Source organism: Moschus berezovskii, chromosome 19, assembly GCF_049115385.1.
Source record: "Moschus berezovskii isolate FMDL1 chromosome 19, NW_MosBer_1.0, whole genome shotgun sequence".
Taxonomy (NCBI): Eukaryota; Metazoa; Chordata; class Mammalia; order Artiodactyla; family Moschidae; genus Moschus; species Moschus berezovskii.
In genome coordinates this window covers 75,009,943-75,028,045 of record NC_142478.1, presented here as the reverse complement: position 1 = coordinate 75,028,045, position 18,103 = coordinate 75,009,943, and the positions used below count along the sequence as shown (strand labels likewise).

The following is an 18,103-nucleotide window of genomic DNA, read 5'->3' as shown; positions in this document are numbered from 1 at the left end:
CCCCGCCCGCGTCAGCCCCCGCGAGGTCACGTGGCGGGGCCGCCGGATGCGGCCGCGCCTGCGCACTGCGCCCCGGCGCTCGCGGGCCGAATGCGGGGAGCCGGCGGGCGGCGCCGCTTCGCGATGATGGCGGCGGCCGCGGCCCGGGGCGGCGGGGGCGGCGGCTTCGGCTCGGGCGCCGGCGGCGGCGCCTCGCGGGGTTTCTACTTCAACACCGTCCTGTCGCTGGCCCGCTCCCTGGCTGTGCAGAGACCGGCATCTCTGGAGAAGGTAGCTTGGCTGACAGGAGGAGGGGCCCGCGCCGCGGGAGGCGGGGCGGAGGTCTGAGGGAGGCCGAGGGGGTCCCGGCGGCCCGAGACGCCGGGGCTCGTGAGGGAGGAGCCGGCGCGGCGAGGGGCCGAGGGCCGGGGCATCGGCCGGCGGGGTCGGGGGAGGCCGAGGCCCGTGCGGCGGGCGCGCGCGGGGCGCGGAGCCCCGGGCGGGCTGGGGCGCGGGGCTGCCGGTGACCCCGGGGGCGGCTCCCCGCCTCGCCGCGCTGTTCCGTGACCTTGGGGCGATGCCGCCCGCGGGCCTGGGGCGCTCCTCGGCGCGGTGCCCTGGGCGGTGAAGGGCGGGCGGAGCAGCGCCTCTGGACGCGGACCCGCCGCGCGGTGTCTTTCTCTGAGGCAAGAGGGGGCGTCAGCGCGGCTGAGAAGAGGCCGTTGGGCCGCAGAGCTCAGCCCGGGGTTCCTCATCCTCGGAGAACGCTGAAACGAAGCCCCGAGGGTGCCTGCGACGGTGGCGGAGATGCAGCCTTTCGAATGGGAAGGTCCTTGCACCGTCACGGCAGGTTGTCTTGGACAGCTGACCTCCACACTGAGAGCCTGTGGCGTTCCCATCTGTGACACGAGGTTCTTGAGCGTTAGATGAGCTCGAGGAGAAGCTGCCTGGTCCACGTAGGTGCGCAGCGAAGGACCGCTTTCCTCCGCCACCGGGGTGAGGATGAAGGGGATGACGTGACTCTTTCCCGGCTTCCTGGCGGGTGGGAAGAACCTTATCCAACAGTAGAAGAGCGGTTGGGGGTGGTTTTGTGGCTCTGGGGACGGGTGAAGCTAAAGGGCTGTTGCAGGCACTTTGGCAGAGTGACCTGTGTCTTCCTTGACTCCTGTAGATTCTCAGACTCACAGGGGGAGCAGGCCTTGGCAAACTGATGCCAGCCTGGCTTCTCAGTCAGAGAAGGGGTGTAGTCGAATGGAAAGAATATGGGTTGCAGAGATAAGATCACCTGAATTTTAATCCTGTATCACTCACTTCCAGTAGCGTGACTCTGGGCAGCTCAGTCCACCAGTCTAGTTCTCTGCTTTTTCCTGCAGAATATAAACTGCTTGATGAGAGAGTTGGGAGGATGCGCAGAATGACTCGTGTAGACCCGGGTGCCTAATGCACGATCCCTGTTGTCATTTCGCGAACCTGACTGGTGGACGCAGCACTGGTTTCGTCTGTGCCAGCTGGTCAGCGCGTTCTCTCCCCAGGAGGAGGGCCAGGACTGCTGTCCGAAGTTTGCTCACTGGGCTTGGAGAAGGGGGTGCAGCGAGCTGGCTGATCTTGAAGGAGGGTGTCCTAGCAAGGGCAGCACGCTTCCCCGCTCAGGAACTGAAAGATGCACTTTGAGCTTAGCGCCCCTGCCTCAGTCTTCTTCACCATCGTGGGGACCTCCTGTAACTGCGGCTTTGTTGTCAGAAGCTTTGTCTCCTACCCTAAGGTTGCTGTTGTCAAGGTTACAGAATGTGTTGCAATTAAATAATGTAGCTCTCAGGTTGGCAGGTTCCCTAACCGTCTCTTATTCTGCCTTCAGTGTCTCTGCTTCACTTACAGACCACTGCAGGGAAGCGTTAACAGCAGGCCCCCGGGGCTGCTGTCTTCAGAAGGGTCTGCTCAGGACGTTGGCCCTTGGCTGGTGTGGGGAGCTTTGTGCTTGAAATGTCCCCCTTCCCCTAGCTGATGAGGGTGCTTCATTGTGTCTGACTCCACATAAGCAGCGTGGTTTCCGTTGAGCACCTATTTTCTAGGTAGGCAGTGCCTAAGTGCCCAGCCCCCAGCAAAAACCTTGGCACAAACCTCGCTCCTGTGTTACCGCGTTACGTGCTGCTCTGAGGGGAGCGTGCTTGGGGTGCACCCTCCGACGAGGGAGAGCCAAGCGGAAGCCCCGGCACGGCTTTCTCCAGACTCCAGCTGTCCTCTTCCTTGATGAGACCCTTTCACTGTGTGACATTTAACCGTGAGGACACCTGTGTGCGTGCGGCCCTTCCCCTACTTCTTTCGCGGGAGGAAGGTCCTGTGGCTGATTCCACTGGATATGTGTGAATTTCTCTTGTCCTCTTCTACCTTCCTGAGGCTCGGTTATACCCCGGATCACTGTTCCTGTTCAACCTTATACGGTGTGTCTGCTCACTCCACACCCCTACTTAAAACGGTGGACGAGAAGCCCTTCGCATTCCTGAGGGAAGGATTCTCGAAGTTCTTAAGAGTAGAGGAGTTTCTGAGTACCCACCTGGGGTAAGAAAGTGGAGACTTATGGGGAGAGGTGAGTGTTGAAACCGTTCCCTCCCGTTTCTTTGTCTTCACTTCTCTCTTCTATTTTCCAGAGAGGGCAGAGGACTGAGTGGGACCTGGTGCAGATAGGGTCAGCCCAAGGAAGGCTGTTTTCTGAGCTGGACCCACCGCCTTGGCTGAGACGTGGGCACTCAGGCAGCCTGCCGTGCTTTCCGTGGCACTGGGGTGTGTTCGTGACACAACTTCAGCGTGCCCTATCTTTGTCCCTCGGCATGCCTTCGGGTGGAGGGGGTGGCGAACTGCGTTCACCCACCCTCACCCAGGCTGTGAAGCCAGGCCTGTCACAAGACAGTGCGTTTTGTCTGTCCTTAATTCCTTAGTTTGCTGTTTCATCCAGAAAGCGTGTGTTGATCGTCAGGTCAGGTAACTGAGGAACTCCTGCCTTGGTTGCTCAGGTGACCAGCAGCAAGTCAGCTTTGCTCTGTGTCCCTAGGTGCTCTTGTGTCCCAGGTCTGGTGACCAGACTCAAGGGCTCTTGGCCTCTATTCTCAGATTCTTATCTGAGCTTCGACGTTTTCCTGCTAGGCTGCTTCTAGGACTTCAGTCCCAGCCTGAGGGTTGCAGCCCACCTCCAAGGGCCCCTGTGAGGCCCACTCAGGCCCCAGCCCTCTGCCTCTGGGAGAGAGAGGAGAGGAGAGAAGCAGAGAAGAGAGCAAGTCCTGTCTACAGCGCATCCATCTCTGGTTTCCCTGTGCCCGCCCATCTTTTTGCTCCGCTTTCCGGGTTCCTGCCCGTCTTGAGAAGGTTGCCGAGCCGCCGCCTCCTCCCGCCACCTGTATCCTGTGTCACACGTCTCCGTACCCTGGACATCAGGGGACCTGTTCCTGCCAGTTCTCACCTGGCCTGTGCTGTACTAGCAGACCCCGAGCCTGGGATGTGGGGAGCGCTGAGCAGACCTGCATGGCATTCTGTGCCCTCCTGCCCCTCTTCCCGCCCTCAGAGTGCCAGATCTCAGGCTGTTCAGCCAACTGACCCGTCGTTTAAGGGGCCCAGCCTGCAGCGCTCGGGACGAACCAGGCCCTCCCTGCTTTTGGGTGTGTGGCTGGGCTCTCGGCAGTTCACGGTGGTCCAGGCTGTCCTTTAGAGTGGCCTGCTGTGGAGGGAAAGTCCTGCAATTGGCATTTCTTCAGCATCATGACGCTAAAAGTCTCCCCTCCCGCTCCCTTTGCTTTGTGAAGCCGTGTTGAAAGAAAGCCCCTGAGTGAGAGGAGAGAACGGGCTTCGGCAGAGGGCATTCATGTCGCTGGAACCAGTGTCGCTAAGTCAGCTCTGAAATGTTTTAGGAAGTACTTGGAAGAATAAAAAAATCTTTACTGGTAATCAAGCCACGTTACCTATGTTAGCTTGCTGGGCTGCCATAACGAAGTGCCACCCAGCGTGGCTTAAATACCAGAAGTGACTTTTCTTACAGTTTGGAGGCTGGAAGGCCGGAATGAAGGTGTCAGCTGGGCTGGTCTCTCGGAAGCCCCTCTCTCTGGCGTGTAGACCGCCGTCTTCTCCTGTGTCTTCACGTGGTCGCCCTCTATTCTATGTCCCAATCCCCTCTGCTTAGAAGGAAGCCAGTCCTGTTGGTGGGCCTGGGCCTCCCTAATCACCTGAGTTTAACTTAATCACCTCTTCCATGACCTGTGTCCAAATGCAATCTCATTCTTGGGTACCTGGGCATTAGGACGTCAATATAGGAATTTGGTGAGAGGCCCGGCCCAGCCCATCCCATGAAGCCATCAGCACTGTCATTTCCTAAAGCTCTTTTTAGTCTTTAACCATGTATAACTATGTTCATTGTTTTTTTTGCAAAAGTAGCCAATAGTTATTGTTTTAATGGTGGGACATCCCTGTTTTGCATTGGTGAACCATACTTAGGCATTTCTCTGTTTAGGCTTTCTGGTTTTTCTTTGTGAAACAGCATGTTTGTGCTCCTAGCATTTTGTCTTCTTCTGAAGTATGTCCTTGTACATCATAGGTGAGTCTTGATGTTTCCTGCCCACCTGTTTCCAGAAGGTTCTGCGTGATTGTGGTAGCATTGGTAAGACGCTTTGTATTGGTTTATCTATAACTTCGCAGGGTTGGATTTTGTTGTATGTTTCCCTGTCAACTCAGAAAGCATAAAAGGGTACCTTATCCTTTTGAGCCCAAGATAATATTTGACTGTGGTTGGCTCTGTTATATCATGAGGTAAGCAAACAACCCACAAGGTAGAAGTGCTCATACTGTGTGACGTTGCCATGTTCTTGTTTTCTGTGCTGTGGGAGCTTGAGTTCCGTGTTCTCTTCGGGTTGCAGTCCTGCTGCTTGAGTCCTGACTCCTGGCCGGGTTCACTCAGGGTCTCCCAGGTGCACGCAGGGTCCTGATCTCAACTGCGATTGCAGCAGTCTGAGGTGCCGGGCTGGCCAGTGTCTGTCCAGAGAGGAGTCTGTGGTGAAGCCTGTGACTTTGGAATAAAATCCTCTGGGAAGATACTTGGCTGTTTGGTATTTTGCTGGGGTGGGGCGGGGAGAGGGAGGAGCAGATAACTTCTAATGTGGACCCTAAACTCTTTCCTCGTGGCTCTTGGTAGGTTTCCAAAGAATGTGATAGAAGGTAATAAAGTGAGCCGAGCCCTGAGACAGCGGAAGTGCTGCAGGCATTTGCTGGGAGGTTACCCTCAGCCGAGGATTTTTGTGGCAGCAGCCATGTGGTTTGCAAGTGCTCCGTGCCCTGGCTGGTGAGGGGGCATTTCAGGTGGCGGAGGCGGAGAAGCAGCCGTGGGAACAAGATTTACTGAAAGGGCAGAGTGGAGAGCAGGCAGCCTCGGTGGCGGGAGGTGGGGGCGTCTGCCTGGGGAGCCGGGGAGGGCCTGTGTCTGTGCGAGGAAGCGCTCATGGTTGCTCTCTCAGGAGCGGTGCGGTGTGCGTCACCAGGCCCGCTCCCCCAGAGGGCAGACATGTTCTATTTCTGCCTCCGCACTGCGGATTCTCTTCTGCTGTTTGCCATCTGCATTTGCTGGAAATGGTGCTTCAGTCCCTTCCACCAGCGGCTGTTCCCGTCATCGAGTTTAATTGCTGAGATGTTTCTGTGCACTTATTCTCCTGGTTTCTTACTTACACATTTATTCTTGTTATCTGCTTCTCTCATGAAAACAAGCTGGGCCTCCTGTGCCCATGACCACACCAGCCAGAGTGTAGCTTTCATGCATGAAACCCTGCCGCGTAAATACAGTTTTGAGGCAAAACCACTCCAGGTTCACTTGCATGTATTCACTGAGTCTGAGAGTCTCTCTCTGCTGAAGCCACTCTCTTCTGAGCATCTCTATTCAGAGCTCATCTGGAAGCTGGGATTCGGGCCGGCCGAGGGTTCACTGTGGTGAAAGCAAAAGACGCTGGCGTTATCCGGCGTTCATTCCCACACGGTCTTGGAGTGCCTCTGGAGGGCCAGACCCTGTGCCAGGCCCTAGAGTGGCTTCCTGCAGTGGCAGAGATGGGCACAGTCTTGCTGTCATGGGGCTTACCATGGAGAGAGACAAACCAGCGTTAAATGAAAACTGCAAGTAAACGTGAAATGCTAACAGGTGCCGGCACGGGAAGGAAAAGTACGCAGTGTAAATGGCATAACTGGTGCACACCGGGACATTCTCTTGTCGCAGAGCAGGGGCTCTGGAGCAGCCTGACCGGGGCTAGAAGCCGCATGGCCTGCACTGCGAGGCGGATTCCTCACCCTGGAACCCGCAGGGAGCCCAGCTGTGGGCTCTCACCAGGCTGAGTATGCTCCCTCGCCTTCCTAGTTTGTGGAGGGATTTTATCCAGAACGGTGTTGAACTTCTCAGGTGCTTTCCCTGCATATGTTGCAGAGCTGGTTTTAAACTTGGTTAGGGTGGGTCTGAAACAGCTTTTGCCACAGGGACACTCGACTCCCCTGCCGAGGTGTGGCCCTGTGGGTTCTCCTCGGAAGCTTTGCGGGCTTGTTGCTCTGGCTGGAAGGAGCCCAGGCTCCTCCCAGCTCTCTGAGGGCCTGGGAGCTGTTCAGCCCCCAGCTCCTTGCTTGATTTTTGCCCCACTTCTCAGGGTATGACTCTGTCCTGGTCTGTCTTAGTGTATGCGTCAACGACTCGCATTGTGGACCTTCTTCCAGTTGAGCACCCTCTTCTCTGGCTCTCCAGGCACTTTTCCCTGTCCTGTCTCCGCAGCTTCATGAGACCAGCGTGACCTGCTCCGTGGCCTGGGGTGCGTCTCCTGGTAGGAGCCCTGGGCAGCCTCAGGGCTCACCTCGATGCCTCCCTCCCCCGCCCTCAGTCCAGTATATGAAACCGGTGGTTTCACGTATCTGCCCGTTTTTCTATTTTATGGCAGGAAGTTATGTCCACATCCCGCTGTGCCCTCAGGGCTGCAGGTGGAAGTTCTTGGCTCACAGGATTTCACTGCAAAATCCTGTCACCTTGTTCTTTTATACCTGAGAAACGTGAGGCTTGAGGGAGCTGATCTGCCAACCTGCCAGAATTGTCACGGGCACCTTTGTCTCTCAAGGTAGCTCTGAGTCTCTTAGAAAATGCTGACTTATGTTCCGTGTTCTCCAAGGGGGCAGGACATAGAGTGACAGTTAAAAAGCAGATTTAACAACAAAGAAGCACTGCTAATACTCACAGCTTAAGGTTCAGTTCCTCCAGGAGACTATGCCCAGAGGTTTCAGATGACAAAAGTTGTGTACTTTGAAAACAGTTCCATTAGCCAGCATGTGATGAACGCCATGACTGCAGCTCTGCTGTGACGTACATACCTGATGTCCACCCACTGTCACGCTGACTTGTCCATGCAGTGCTCGGCCCAGGCATCCTGACTTGGGAGGGTGTTCTGGGTAACGTGCTTGGGCGTTTGCTCATCTGGCAGTAGCTTCACCTCATGGTGCAAGGAGCTTGTGGCAGTGAGGCTCCTGCCCACTTCCAGGGGCGGGGGGTAGCTGGGAAGGCGGGGTGCCACCCCCCTCGATGTGTCCATTCCAGAGGACAGCTCCCAGATCCTCAGAAAGATCCCTGGGTCATAAAACTTGTACAGCGCCAGTCTAGTCTTCAGAAGAATTTGTGTACCTTTCCACGAAAAAGGAACACGCTGCCAGTGGCGTTTTCCAGTGTAAGTTCTCAGAGAAGGAGGAGAGGAGAGGCTCTCTGCTAACTCCCGGCAGGGAGAGTCAGCCTCTTACATGATCTCTCCATCAACTGGTTTGTTGCCTGCCTGGAGTGAGGGCAGGGCTGGGTCCAGGGTTCACTGCGTCGCGGCGCCTCCTCTAGTGGTGCCAGCGAGCAGAGGGGCAGCGGGTCAGAGGCGTGCTGCCCCCCCACTCTCACGGGGCAGGTGCTGAGCCCGCTAGGACTGTGCTTTGATGCCTTGCCCCGCCGGGCGCCACGTAGACAGGAGGCTGCGGCTCTGCGCGTCGCCGGGTGACTCTGGGTCTAACTCCAAAGTCCACGTGTGTCTCACTTCCGTGATCCTTACCCTGCCCCCCAAGAAGCCTTCAGGGACAGAGGACAGGACGGGAGCGCGGTGCTGAGCTCAGGCTCGGAGGTGCTGGCACCTGGGAGTGCTGACCAGCGGGCCTCTCCATGTTTGGTCAGGAGACCTGGCCAGCGGCGCCGTGTCTCTGTCTCGCCCCGCCCTGCAGCCCCCCGGGGTCCCCCCAGCTATGCTGGGAGGGGCAGGGCCTGGGTCAGCACAACTGGGCCTCGTGGCTCCCTGCCTTGTTGCCCGTCTCGGGGGCTCTTCTGCCTGAGCACTGACTCACACAGGACGGACTCCCCCTCTCGTGTGTGTGTTTCAATTTCAGCCTACTGGACGTGCTTCCTGATCACACAAGGACTGTTTTCCTTTGGAACATGTTTTGGCAAATATGAAAAAACCTGAAGAAGAAGTGTAACACCTCTGGTTAGCTTGTCTCTCAGAAGGATTGACACCAGTTTTTTTTTTTTTTTGACCCCAGCATGCAGCTTTCAGAATCTTCGTTCCTGGACCAGGGATTGAACCCCGGCCCTAGCAATGAAAGCGCAGAGTTCTAACCAGCTGGACCAAGGAATCCCTTGATATATTTTCTTCCTGCACTTTTTCTGTATATAATTTAGATTTTCCCTTCTGTTAGCTTCTAGAACATTTAAAGCATCTTTCTGTGCCCTTGTGTATTGTTAGAAAGATGCCATTGTTTATGTCTGTGGTATTAGGTTAAACTTTACAAAAGCATTGTTTTTATAGATCAAAAATGTCTGTGTATCAGCAGTTTCATAGGGTTTGACCTAATATTTGATCAAATGGTTGACCATGATTGTTCTCATAGTGTTTTAGATTGTTTCAGATCTTCAATTAGTAAACATAGCACTGGGGTGAAAGCATTTTACATAATTTTTGCCAGTTTCTGTAGAGAAAGCTGAGCGCTGAAGAATTGATACTTTTGAACTGTGGTGTTGGAGAAGACTCTTGAGAGTCTCTTGGACTGCAAGGAGATCCAACCAGTCCATCCTAAAGTCAATCAGTTCTGAATATTCATTGGAAGGACTGATGCTGAAGCTGAAACTCCAGTACTTTGGCCACTTGATGTGAAGAGCTGACTCACTGGAAAAGATCCTGATGCTGGGAGAGATTGAGGGCAGGAGGAGAAAGGGACGACAGAGGACGAGATGGTTGGATGACATTACCGACTCAATGGACATGGGTTTGGGTGGACTCTGGGAGTTGGATGGACAGGGAGGCCTGGCGTGCTGCAGTCCATGGGGTCACAGAGTCGGACACGACTCAACTGAACTGAACTTGCCAGTTTCAATTTGTCCCCATGTATTTTCTGTTTTAAAATCTTAAGGGAGCAATAGAATTACTTTCTATAAAAAGCCTTCAGTGGTAATTGACTGATGCATTTTCAGGGCAAACGCCAAGCACTGGGTTCCGTTTCCTTTGCCCATAAAACGTCCCCAGACCCTGTGAACGTCAGTGAGAGCTTCTCATCATGTCCATGGGTTGCGACGTTAGGGCCTCCTGGTGTGCCTTCAGAGCTTCCTCTGCAGAGATTTTCAGGATTGGCGTCACCTATTTTCCTTTTCATACTGAATCCCGCTTTTTGGTTCTTTGATGACCTTTCCTGTTGGTTTGTTCTGACAGTCATCCAGTGTTTTCATCTGTTCTGTTAATTGCTGACTGTCCACCTGCCGCCCTCCACTTGCCACCAGGGCACGTCCAGTAGCAGTGGACACTGTTTACTGAGTACCTGCTGAGTGCCCCACCCCGTCCCGAGTGCTGTACACACGCTTGGAGTTTAAAGAGCCTTAAGTGGAGGTGGGATGCCTGCGGCTTTTGTTACCTGCTCACGGGCGCCATGGGCAGCAGGGACCCAGGCTGCCCCGACACTGAGGGACAGACCTTAGCCACTGTGCATTCCTGCCGCAGGCACGGCCTCTCAGCTCTTGGCCCAGGGTCCTCAAAGGGCATGTGTACTGTCATTTCAGAGGCTGGTGGTGTGCTTGCTCTCATCTTTAGATTGGGGGAAAATGACCCGTTAGTCGTATAAACTCACTGGGCTTTTCAGTGCTGGTCCATTCTGAATGTGGGTTTATATATGTTTAATCCATGGTTTTTTGTCTCCTTTTCTAGGTCCAAAAGCTGCTTTGTATGTGCCCAGTAGATTTCCATGGGGTCTTCCAGCTGGACGAGAGGCGGAGAGATGCGGTGATCGCGTTGGGCATCTTTCTCATTGAATCTGACCTACAGGTCAGCCTTTGCGAAGTGGCGTTTCTGAGTGCAGTTAGGGTTGAAGTTTGTACCCACTGCCTTCAGCTAGATCAGAGCCAGAGGGTGGGGCAGCTGGATGGGTGGGAACGCGACCCCTGCAGGGCCGCGTCCTCCAGGAGGTGTGCTGCGGGCTTACTGGGGAGAGCTGGTGCTCTAGGAGGGGACTTGGGTTTCGCCTCAGCAGAATGCTGCCGAGTCAGACGCAGAGGAGTCAATTTTTTTCCCTTTCCAAAGGACAGCACTCTTTGAGATAATCGTGCTGTCTTTTTCAAAACTATGATGGATATGAATTAAGTTTTAGAGCGTGTGTTAATGTGCCTTTTAAAGGTAATTTAAAAAACCCGTGGCAGAACTTGCAGCCCTGTTTTCGAAACCACCGTTTTCTCAGCATCTCAGGACGTCTGATGGTGTCCCTTTCTTGGGGATTATGCTTGTCTGGTCCTTCAGCAGGAGACCACTGAGAGAGCCCGTGGCGGGAGGTTATGAACTGACTACCTGCTGATGGGATATTTTGGAAACTAGGTGAAAGTGATTGATTGCTGCTGACTGTCAAGTCTCATGCCCCGTTTGAGAGGAGCAGAAGGAAACGTGGGGAGGACGTTTAGGGAAGGAGGGAGGAGCACGAGGCCGAGAGCGGCCACGGCAGCCCCGCGTCCCGAAGCCTCTCTCTCCCGGAGGGTCTGGTCCTGAGGCCCAGCTGTGGGGCTGGGGACTCTGAGCACCCGTCAGGGAGCCGCTCTGGCGAGTGCACACGAGCCTTCTGCCCGGCGCCAGAGCCGGCTGGACCCAGGCAGCCGGGCAGGCATCGGCCCTCCTGTGGCTGCCGTGCGCATGTCCTGCTCTGAGATGAGGGGAGTGTGGGCGTGCTTGGCTCTGGGCTCAGTATGTACTCAAAAGCCGTGTGTTTAATTAAGTATAATCTTTTTGGTTTTTTTTCTTCAAGCACAAAGACTCTGTGGTTCCTTACCTTCTTCGACTTCTTAAAGGTCTTCCGAAAGTGTATTGGGTAGAAGAGAGCACGGCTCGGAAGGGCAGAGGTAACTGGGCTTGGTGTTCCCCGGAATACAGGAAGCGTCCGTGTGCTCCCTGTCTGTGAGATTCAGGGTGTAGTCACTGGCACAGCAGATAGGTGCCTGCAGTTGGTTCTGCTCCCGCTGGGGGACAGCGGCCCGCCTGCAGCGCTGCAGGCTGCGGGTTCCCACACGCCCCAGAGCCCCACGCAGGGTGGGCCGAGTGGGACCACGGGGACCCTCAGGAACCTCTGGTCACATCCCCCTGGCCAGCAGTGGGTCCCCAGCTGTCCCCGAGCTGGTTTGTCACCCTGCAGTCAGATCAGTGTTCCAGAGGCCTGGTGACTGCTCAGAAAAAAGGGCTGGACCACAGTGCCGCGCCCAGTAGTCTCATCGTTCCGTCGATACTGCTGTGTTTCCATTGACCTTTGCATCTTTAGAAATGGACTAAATTCGTGTGTTTCTGTCCAGCTGTTGTTTGATTTTGAAATCTCTTCAAAGACAAAGAGAAAGTGAGACAATCTCGCCTCTTCCCTCCACTGCCCTCCCCTCCCTTCCTGCCTCCTTGCCTCCTTCCTCCCGTCCCTCCTGAGATATTTACACAGGCCCACGACACGCCAGGCATTGTGCTAAATGCTTATAACGCTTGTGGTCTTGTGAACGGATTTTCCAAGACTAAAGTCAGCTTGGAAGATCTCCAGCATTTCAGAGTTCATGGCCCTTCAGACAGAAGTTTCCTTGTAATCTCTCTCTGAGGCCTGAGGCCCCCACCTTCAGATCTCGCTGGGGCCTGATGCCTGCAGAAAGGCCCCATCCTCTCTCGCTGGCGTGGCCTGCGTTTGGCAGGTGGGCTCATCTGCTGGAGCCCATGCTGGCCTCAGGCGCCACCTGTGTGTGTCTGCCTGGGCTCCTCCTGCCATTTGGATTTTCACCATCGCTGGTGGCTGGTGTCAGTGTTATGCAGATATCCTGGAATCTGGAAGACTACAGATGAAATAGAGCATTGTTAACAGTGAGACACCTGTGTGCACCGTTGCTGTCTAATCTGGGGAGAAGCAGAGTCCTAGACAATGTTGGTCCTAGTTTATTTCAAAGCCAGTATCTCTTCTGTGCGCATGGACTCGCTCATGAAGTGTTGAACTTCATTGAAAAGCAGTTGGCGTTGTGTAAGTGCCAAGTACTGGTGACACCGTGGCCTCCCAGTGTCTGTCTGGCAATGTCACTCAGCTCTGACACACTCCAGAGCAGCAGCTCCTCAGGGCTGTTGCTGGACCAGCAGCTTCAGCTCCGGGGGCTTGTCGGAAGGCAGAGTCTCAGTCCCCGCGTTGGAGCTGCCAAGTTAGGACTCTGGGGCCAGGGAGTAGACAGACCGCTTCAACAAATCCTCCCGGGGGTTCTGGCCACACTCATGCTTGACAAGGATCTAAAGTTGTGTCTCTGGATCACATGTGGAAAAATAGACACGGAGTGGCTGTCGTGTGTGTCTGTCTGTCCTTGAGTCAGTGCTCAGCGTCCAGGACTGGATGCATGTTCAGTGGGGACTTGGCCTCCATGGCGGCAGGTCTGGCCTTCCCTCAGTGCCCTTGACAGACCTGCTGATTCTCTTTCGGTCCTCTGGGTGCAGAGCCCCCTTCCTGACCTGAGGCCCTGTTCCTGAGAAGCTCCCTCCTGGCAGGCTGAGTCGGGGAAGGGCCTAGCACCTGCACGGAGCAGAGCGCATCTGGATGCTCCTCTTAGCATCTAGATTTTCTCCATCTGTCAGAAGGAGAGAAATAACGTTAACTCAGTTTCAAGTGATAGTGATTGGTATTTGAAAATCAGCCTCCATGAGCTATCTCCCGTACGCTCAAGACTGAGCTCCCAGTTTCATGTAGGTTGGAAATAAAGTATGGAGTCTGTTGTGGTAAAAAGCTCTGTGATCTCAGACTGTAAATGGGCTCAGGAAGCATCTAAGTTTCTTGAACTGAAACATTTTGTTACAAGGAAGGTAGGGGTGTTTCTCAGGAAACATGCTGGGCCTGTACCCCATTGAGGGCGGCCTTCTCAGGGAGCGGGTCCTTGACAGCGTGTGAGGGGGAGCAGCCAGGTGGGGTGATGGTCTGACTCCTGTCCCTCTGCCTCCAGGTACCCTCCCGGTGGCCGAGAGCTTCAGCTTCTGCTTGGTCACTCTGCTGTCGGATGTGGCTTATAGGGACCCTTCTCTAAGGGGTGAGGTAAGTGCGCAGCAACTCGGTGTGCCTCTGTGCGTGCGCAGAGCCCCACAGTGATGACGGGACAAGAAACGAGGTCATTGGGTTGTTCAGGCTGGCTTACGGCACACGACTGATGACACAGCTGAGAGACATCGAGCTCTGCTTGCGGGGCTGTCCCCCATGACCTCCCGGGTCTGCTTTCCCGGCTGCCCTGTGGAGTGAGAGGCGTGCGTCCTGCTGCCTCCATGCTGGGATCAGAGGGCTTCACACAAGAGAGGCGCTTCTTTTAGTTTATTTTGTTGGAAATGCCACTTCAGTGTGTTTCATACTCTCTCCTTCTGAAGAGGAATAGGATGGTGACAAGCTTCATCTTAACCAGATCTGTTGCTTACAGAGTCGGTCTCCCCGTGCGGCTGGCCTCAGGCCCTGCTGGGGAGCCGGGTTCGCCTGTGTGCTGGCGTTCCCAGCTGGCTGCTGGTCTTCAGTCCATGTGTCTTTTCATTTTTAAACTCTCCTACTGTCACACTGTGACTTCGTTTGTCCCTATTTCTGCCGTGACGTTGGTCTTCACCCTTCTTAGTTGAGGTTCTTTATTGTGGATTGGCTGAACAGGTCATGAACGAGGTTACAATCATATGTTGTTATTTAAAACGTTAACAGGGCTTTTTTAATCAGTAACACTCACTGAAATAGAGAAGCCACCACAGAAGACGGTGATATAACTTTAATACAGGAAATGGACCAAACGTTGTTTTTCACATCTTCACGGCTTCTGTGTCATTTGACAGAACGTGAGCCGCAACCCAGTCACCTCAGACCAGTGTCATCCTGACTGGATTCCCTGCAACAATGCGTAGTGAGGGAGACGAGAGGGGCTCGGTCTGGTGCTTGTTTCAGAGCCTGGACCACCCACTGCTGATGCCCTGGGTCGGCAGTGTGGCCGAGGGCAGGGCTCGAGGAGCAGCCAGGACCAGCCAGGGATGGAGCCCTGGCCACACGATATAGACAGTGCCAGGCTGGGAACTGAGGACCCGCCCGGCGGACTGAGCCTGAGCCCTGGACTTCTGTGGGGCTCCGTTATGGGCCGGAGAGACTGACTCCTCGGTGGGGGACACTGCCTGGGGCAGCCAGCATGGGAGACGCTGACAGAGTTCACCTCTGTGGGCCTGTTGGGCCAGCAGCATGGAGGGGCTGTAGAACCAGTGTCTCGTCCCCGGACGTCTGGAGTCCAGCCGAGCCTGGCAATGACCCGGGGCGGTCCCGGCTCCCCTGGCGTAGCAGTGGGAGGCCATTGCTGATGCTCTGGACTCCAGTGAAGTCAGGCTGGCCGTCAGCAAGGCCGTGAATCGTAGGAGTGGGCCGAAAGAGCTAAGGGTGCTGAGCCGTGGGGGCACCAGGGGGCCTCTGGACTGGCTGGGAAGCGGGCCGTGTCCCCGAAGGTGTTGTCCGCCTCGGCAGGGCTCCTGTGGGGGACTCAGACACGTGCGAGGCAGGATGCAGGCCGTCCCAAGCTGCCTCTAGTTCTGAGTTAAGTGTGGGACGTTGACCCGGCTTTGTGGGTGAGTTTGTGTATCCTGTCTCCTCGGCTCCTCCAGATACTGGAGGCGCTGTTGCAGGTTCTGCACGTGCTTTTGGGGATGTGCCAGGCCCTGGAGGTTCAAGAGAAAGGTACGGTTTCTCTCTTTAATGGCGTTGTGATTGCCCTCCCCTGGCATTTCCCAGTCTTCAGAGTTCCTTTTCTTTGCAACCAGTGCGCCCTTGGACGTTACCTCGGTTGCTTGGGCTGAGAGGTGGAGTGTGGGGAGGAGGGGGGCGCTGGGGGCGGGTCATGAGCACAGCTGTCCTGCCTGAGTGCCGGGCCCCTCCCTCACCCTCCGGGGGCTCAGTTTCCTCCCCTGTAGCCTGTTAGAATGTCATTTTCCCTCTGGTGGGAAACTGTCTACCTGGCTCCCAGCAGAACTGGCTGCACTGGTGGAGGCCTGGGTGAAAGCCTGTCGGGTGGCATGGCTGAGGGCTGACGAGAGCTGAGGGTGCTCAGACACCCCGCCACGGGCTGCGCCTGCCGCTGGGCTGTGGGAGGGTTGAAAAGCTCAGCGCTGGGTTGGGTGCTGCTGCCAGGCTGTTCCGGCCCTTGGATTTGTGGTCGAGGGGTGGTGAGGCAGGGGCCCGGGTTCCCGGGATGCCGCCACGGTCTCCCTTGTCTTCCAGAGTACCTCTGCAAGCACGCGGTCCCGTGCCTGCTGGGAATCGCGCGCGCCTTCGGGCGGCACAGCAGCTCGGAGGAGTCGCTCCTGTCCAGGCTCTTCCCCAGAGCGTCCCCGCACTGCCCCCGCGTCCCTGAGGAGCTGGAAGGCGCGCGCAGACGGTCCTTCAACGACTTCCGCTCCATCCTCCCCCACAGCCTGCTCACTGTGTGTCAGGAGGGCACCCTAAAGCGGAAGGCCAGCAGCGTGTCCAGCATCTCGCAGGTGGGCCACGCTCCCAGATGGCTGGGGCCCAGGGCTCGTGAGGGCCCCCGCCGTGGTTTGAGGGGACTCAGAGGCTCTCGCTGGAGTTCTCTGCAGGGCCGCGGCTGCCACGTCCTTTCTAAGAGCTACGTGTGAGTCATCTCCAGGCGTGAGGCTCTTGTTTCCTAGCCGTTGGGTGCAGCTCTGTTCCGAGCGTGAGACAGTTGGTGCCCCTAGGAAACATGGAACAGACGCTGGAGAAGGCCAGGGAGTAACAGGGCCTGGCTCAGTCCGCAGGCGCAGAGTGTGTGGGGAGACCCAGCGCACACAGAATCGCAGCTGAGAGCCGCAGCCACGGGCCCTCAGGGACGAGGGGCTGCACGAGGCGGCGGCCGGAAGCTCATCTGCCCGAGGTCTGACTGCCTTTCTGGTCTGTGTTTCAGGTCAGCCCTGAGCGCGGGGCGCCCCCTCCCAGCCCTCCCGGAGGATCTGCCTTTCACTGCCTCGAAGGTGGGCTTCGCCCTTGTGCAGAGCGCGCTGGCCGAGCCGGGGCAGGGCCCAGGCCCCCCTGCGGTGTGCAGGTGCATGCAGCTCAGCGCCAGGCTTTCAGGGCACTTGTTCTCTGTTCCCGGTTAAACTTCCTACACTTGAATCTAAAAGTATTTCAAACACGGAGACAGGTGTTGAAAGGGACATACAGGACCCCGGGTGCCGGCCGTCTGAATTTTAGTGTGTTAACCTGGGGAAGTGCCGGTTTTCAGGTGAAAGTGGTGACGGCCGGTCCTTCTCTTGTTTCTTTCCATTTCCCGGCATTGAGCACCAGGGTAATGTTAAGGCACGCAGCGCTGAGCCTGAAGCCTCACTGTCAGTGCGCAGCGCTTTCTGTGGAACGTGCCGTCCACAAAGGACCCTTGGGGAGTTTACTGAATGTGTGGTCGCCTGCCCGCCAGCACCTGTCAGACACGTGTCAGGCAGCCTGCAGCGTCGCCTCCAGGTGACTGGGAAAGGGTCAGGGTGCGCCGCCAGGAGCGCACGCCCTGGAGCACCACGCTCCACTGTCAGCTGACGCTCCGCTCCGAGAGCCTTTCTCAAGGCGTCTGAGACGCGTGGGGAGATGTTTTTAAAAAAAGCAGAGGTATGAGTGAACACAGGTAAGTGTGAACAGCGTGGGCAGTGTCTCTGGGCTGTGAGAGGACGAGTGTGCCCACCTGAAGGCCAGGCTCACCGCTCATAATCCCGCTGGAGAGAGCCCCCATCCACAGCCGACCCTCTGACCTCACACACCCCTGAGGGCCCTTGGCCTGGGAACCTGAGCTCAGGACCGTCGCCATCGTGGCTGGTGCCAGGCCCGAGGAAGACCACCACTCCTGCCCTTGCTCACACGCTGCCCGCTCCCTGATTGTCCAGGCCCTCTCCCAGGCACCACAAAAATTTAAGAAGTATTTCTTAAAAGCACAGACCTGATCGTTTCTTTTCCTGCTTAAACGCTTTCAGTGATCTCGCTGCACAAATGTCACATCCTAGCCCCTTGGTCCCTGGAGCTCCCGCCTCCTGTTTGCATATCTGCCCCCTCGCTGCCGCTACCCCACGGGGCTTCGTCCTCGCATTGTGCCGTGGGTCCGGGAGGCGCCCTCTGCTCACAGGTTGCTTGCCTTCCTGTGTGACTGTCATTATTGTTTACAGTGAACTGGCGTGTCCCTCAAGGGAAGGACCGGATGGTCCGCTGCACGTGAGCATGCTGAGGTGATGACCCTGGTCGAGCTGTGAGCTGGGGGTCTCCACATGCGGGAGCACAGAGCCCCCACTCAGCAGCGCCCAGTGCAGTGGGCCTGTGCCCCCCACACTCGGCCAACAGAGCTGCCGCCTCCCCACCTCCCACCCCGGTGGCCACCACCCTCTGCTCCCACGTCTTCACTTTGTGAAATCCCACATATAAGTGGTATCCTGTGGCATCTCTGGTTTGCCTCACTTACTCTGAGAATCGCTAGGCCCATGCTTGTCGCTGCCAGCGGCGTCATTTCTTCCTTTGCGTGGCTGAGTGGTACTCCACGACGCGTTTGCACCGCATCTTTCTTTATCCGTTGCAGACACTCAGCTTGCTCCGGGTCCTGGCTGTTGCGAACAGTGCT

The 18,103-nt window shown here is 56.3% G+C and overlaps 1 protein-coding gene across 3 annotated transcripts in view; it reads left to right on the top strand.

Moving 5' to 3' along the window:
• The first annotated feature begins 57 nt into the window (after positions 1-57).
• The window catches only part of PI4KA (phosphatidylinositol 4-kinase alpha), a 58,146-nt gene continuing 40,100 nt past the window's right edge, over positions 58-18,103 (top strand). Inside the window, exons 1-8 of one of the 3 annotated variants that reach the window (XM_088828382.1) lie at positions 58-270; positions 4,556-4,618; positions 10,188-10,304; positions 11,269-11,362; positions 13,460-13,548; positions 15,123-15,195; positions 15,736-15,995; positions 16,418-16,484. In XM_088828382.1, the coding sequence (XP_088684508.1) occupies positions 91-270; positions 4,556-4,618; positions 10,188-10,304; positions 11,269-11,362; positions 13,460-13,548; positions 15,123-15,195; positions 15,736-15,995; positions 16,418-16,484 (943 nt within the window). In that variant the 5' untranslated portion in view covers positions 58-90. Of the gene's footprint in view, positions 271-838; positions 976-4,555; positions 4,619-10,187; positions 10,305-11,268; positions 11,363-13,459; positions 13,549-15,122; positions 15,196-15,735; positions 15,996-16,417; positions 16,485-18,103 lie in introns of those variants that run through there. The other 2 variants (XM_088828383.1, XM_088828384.1) reach the window with 2 other exon arrangements.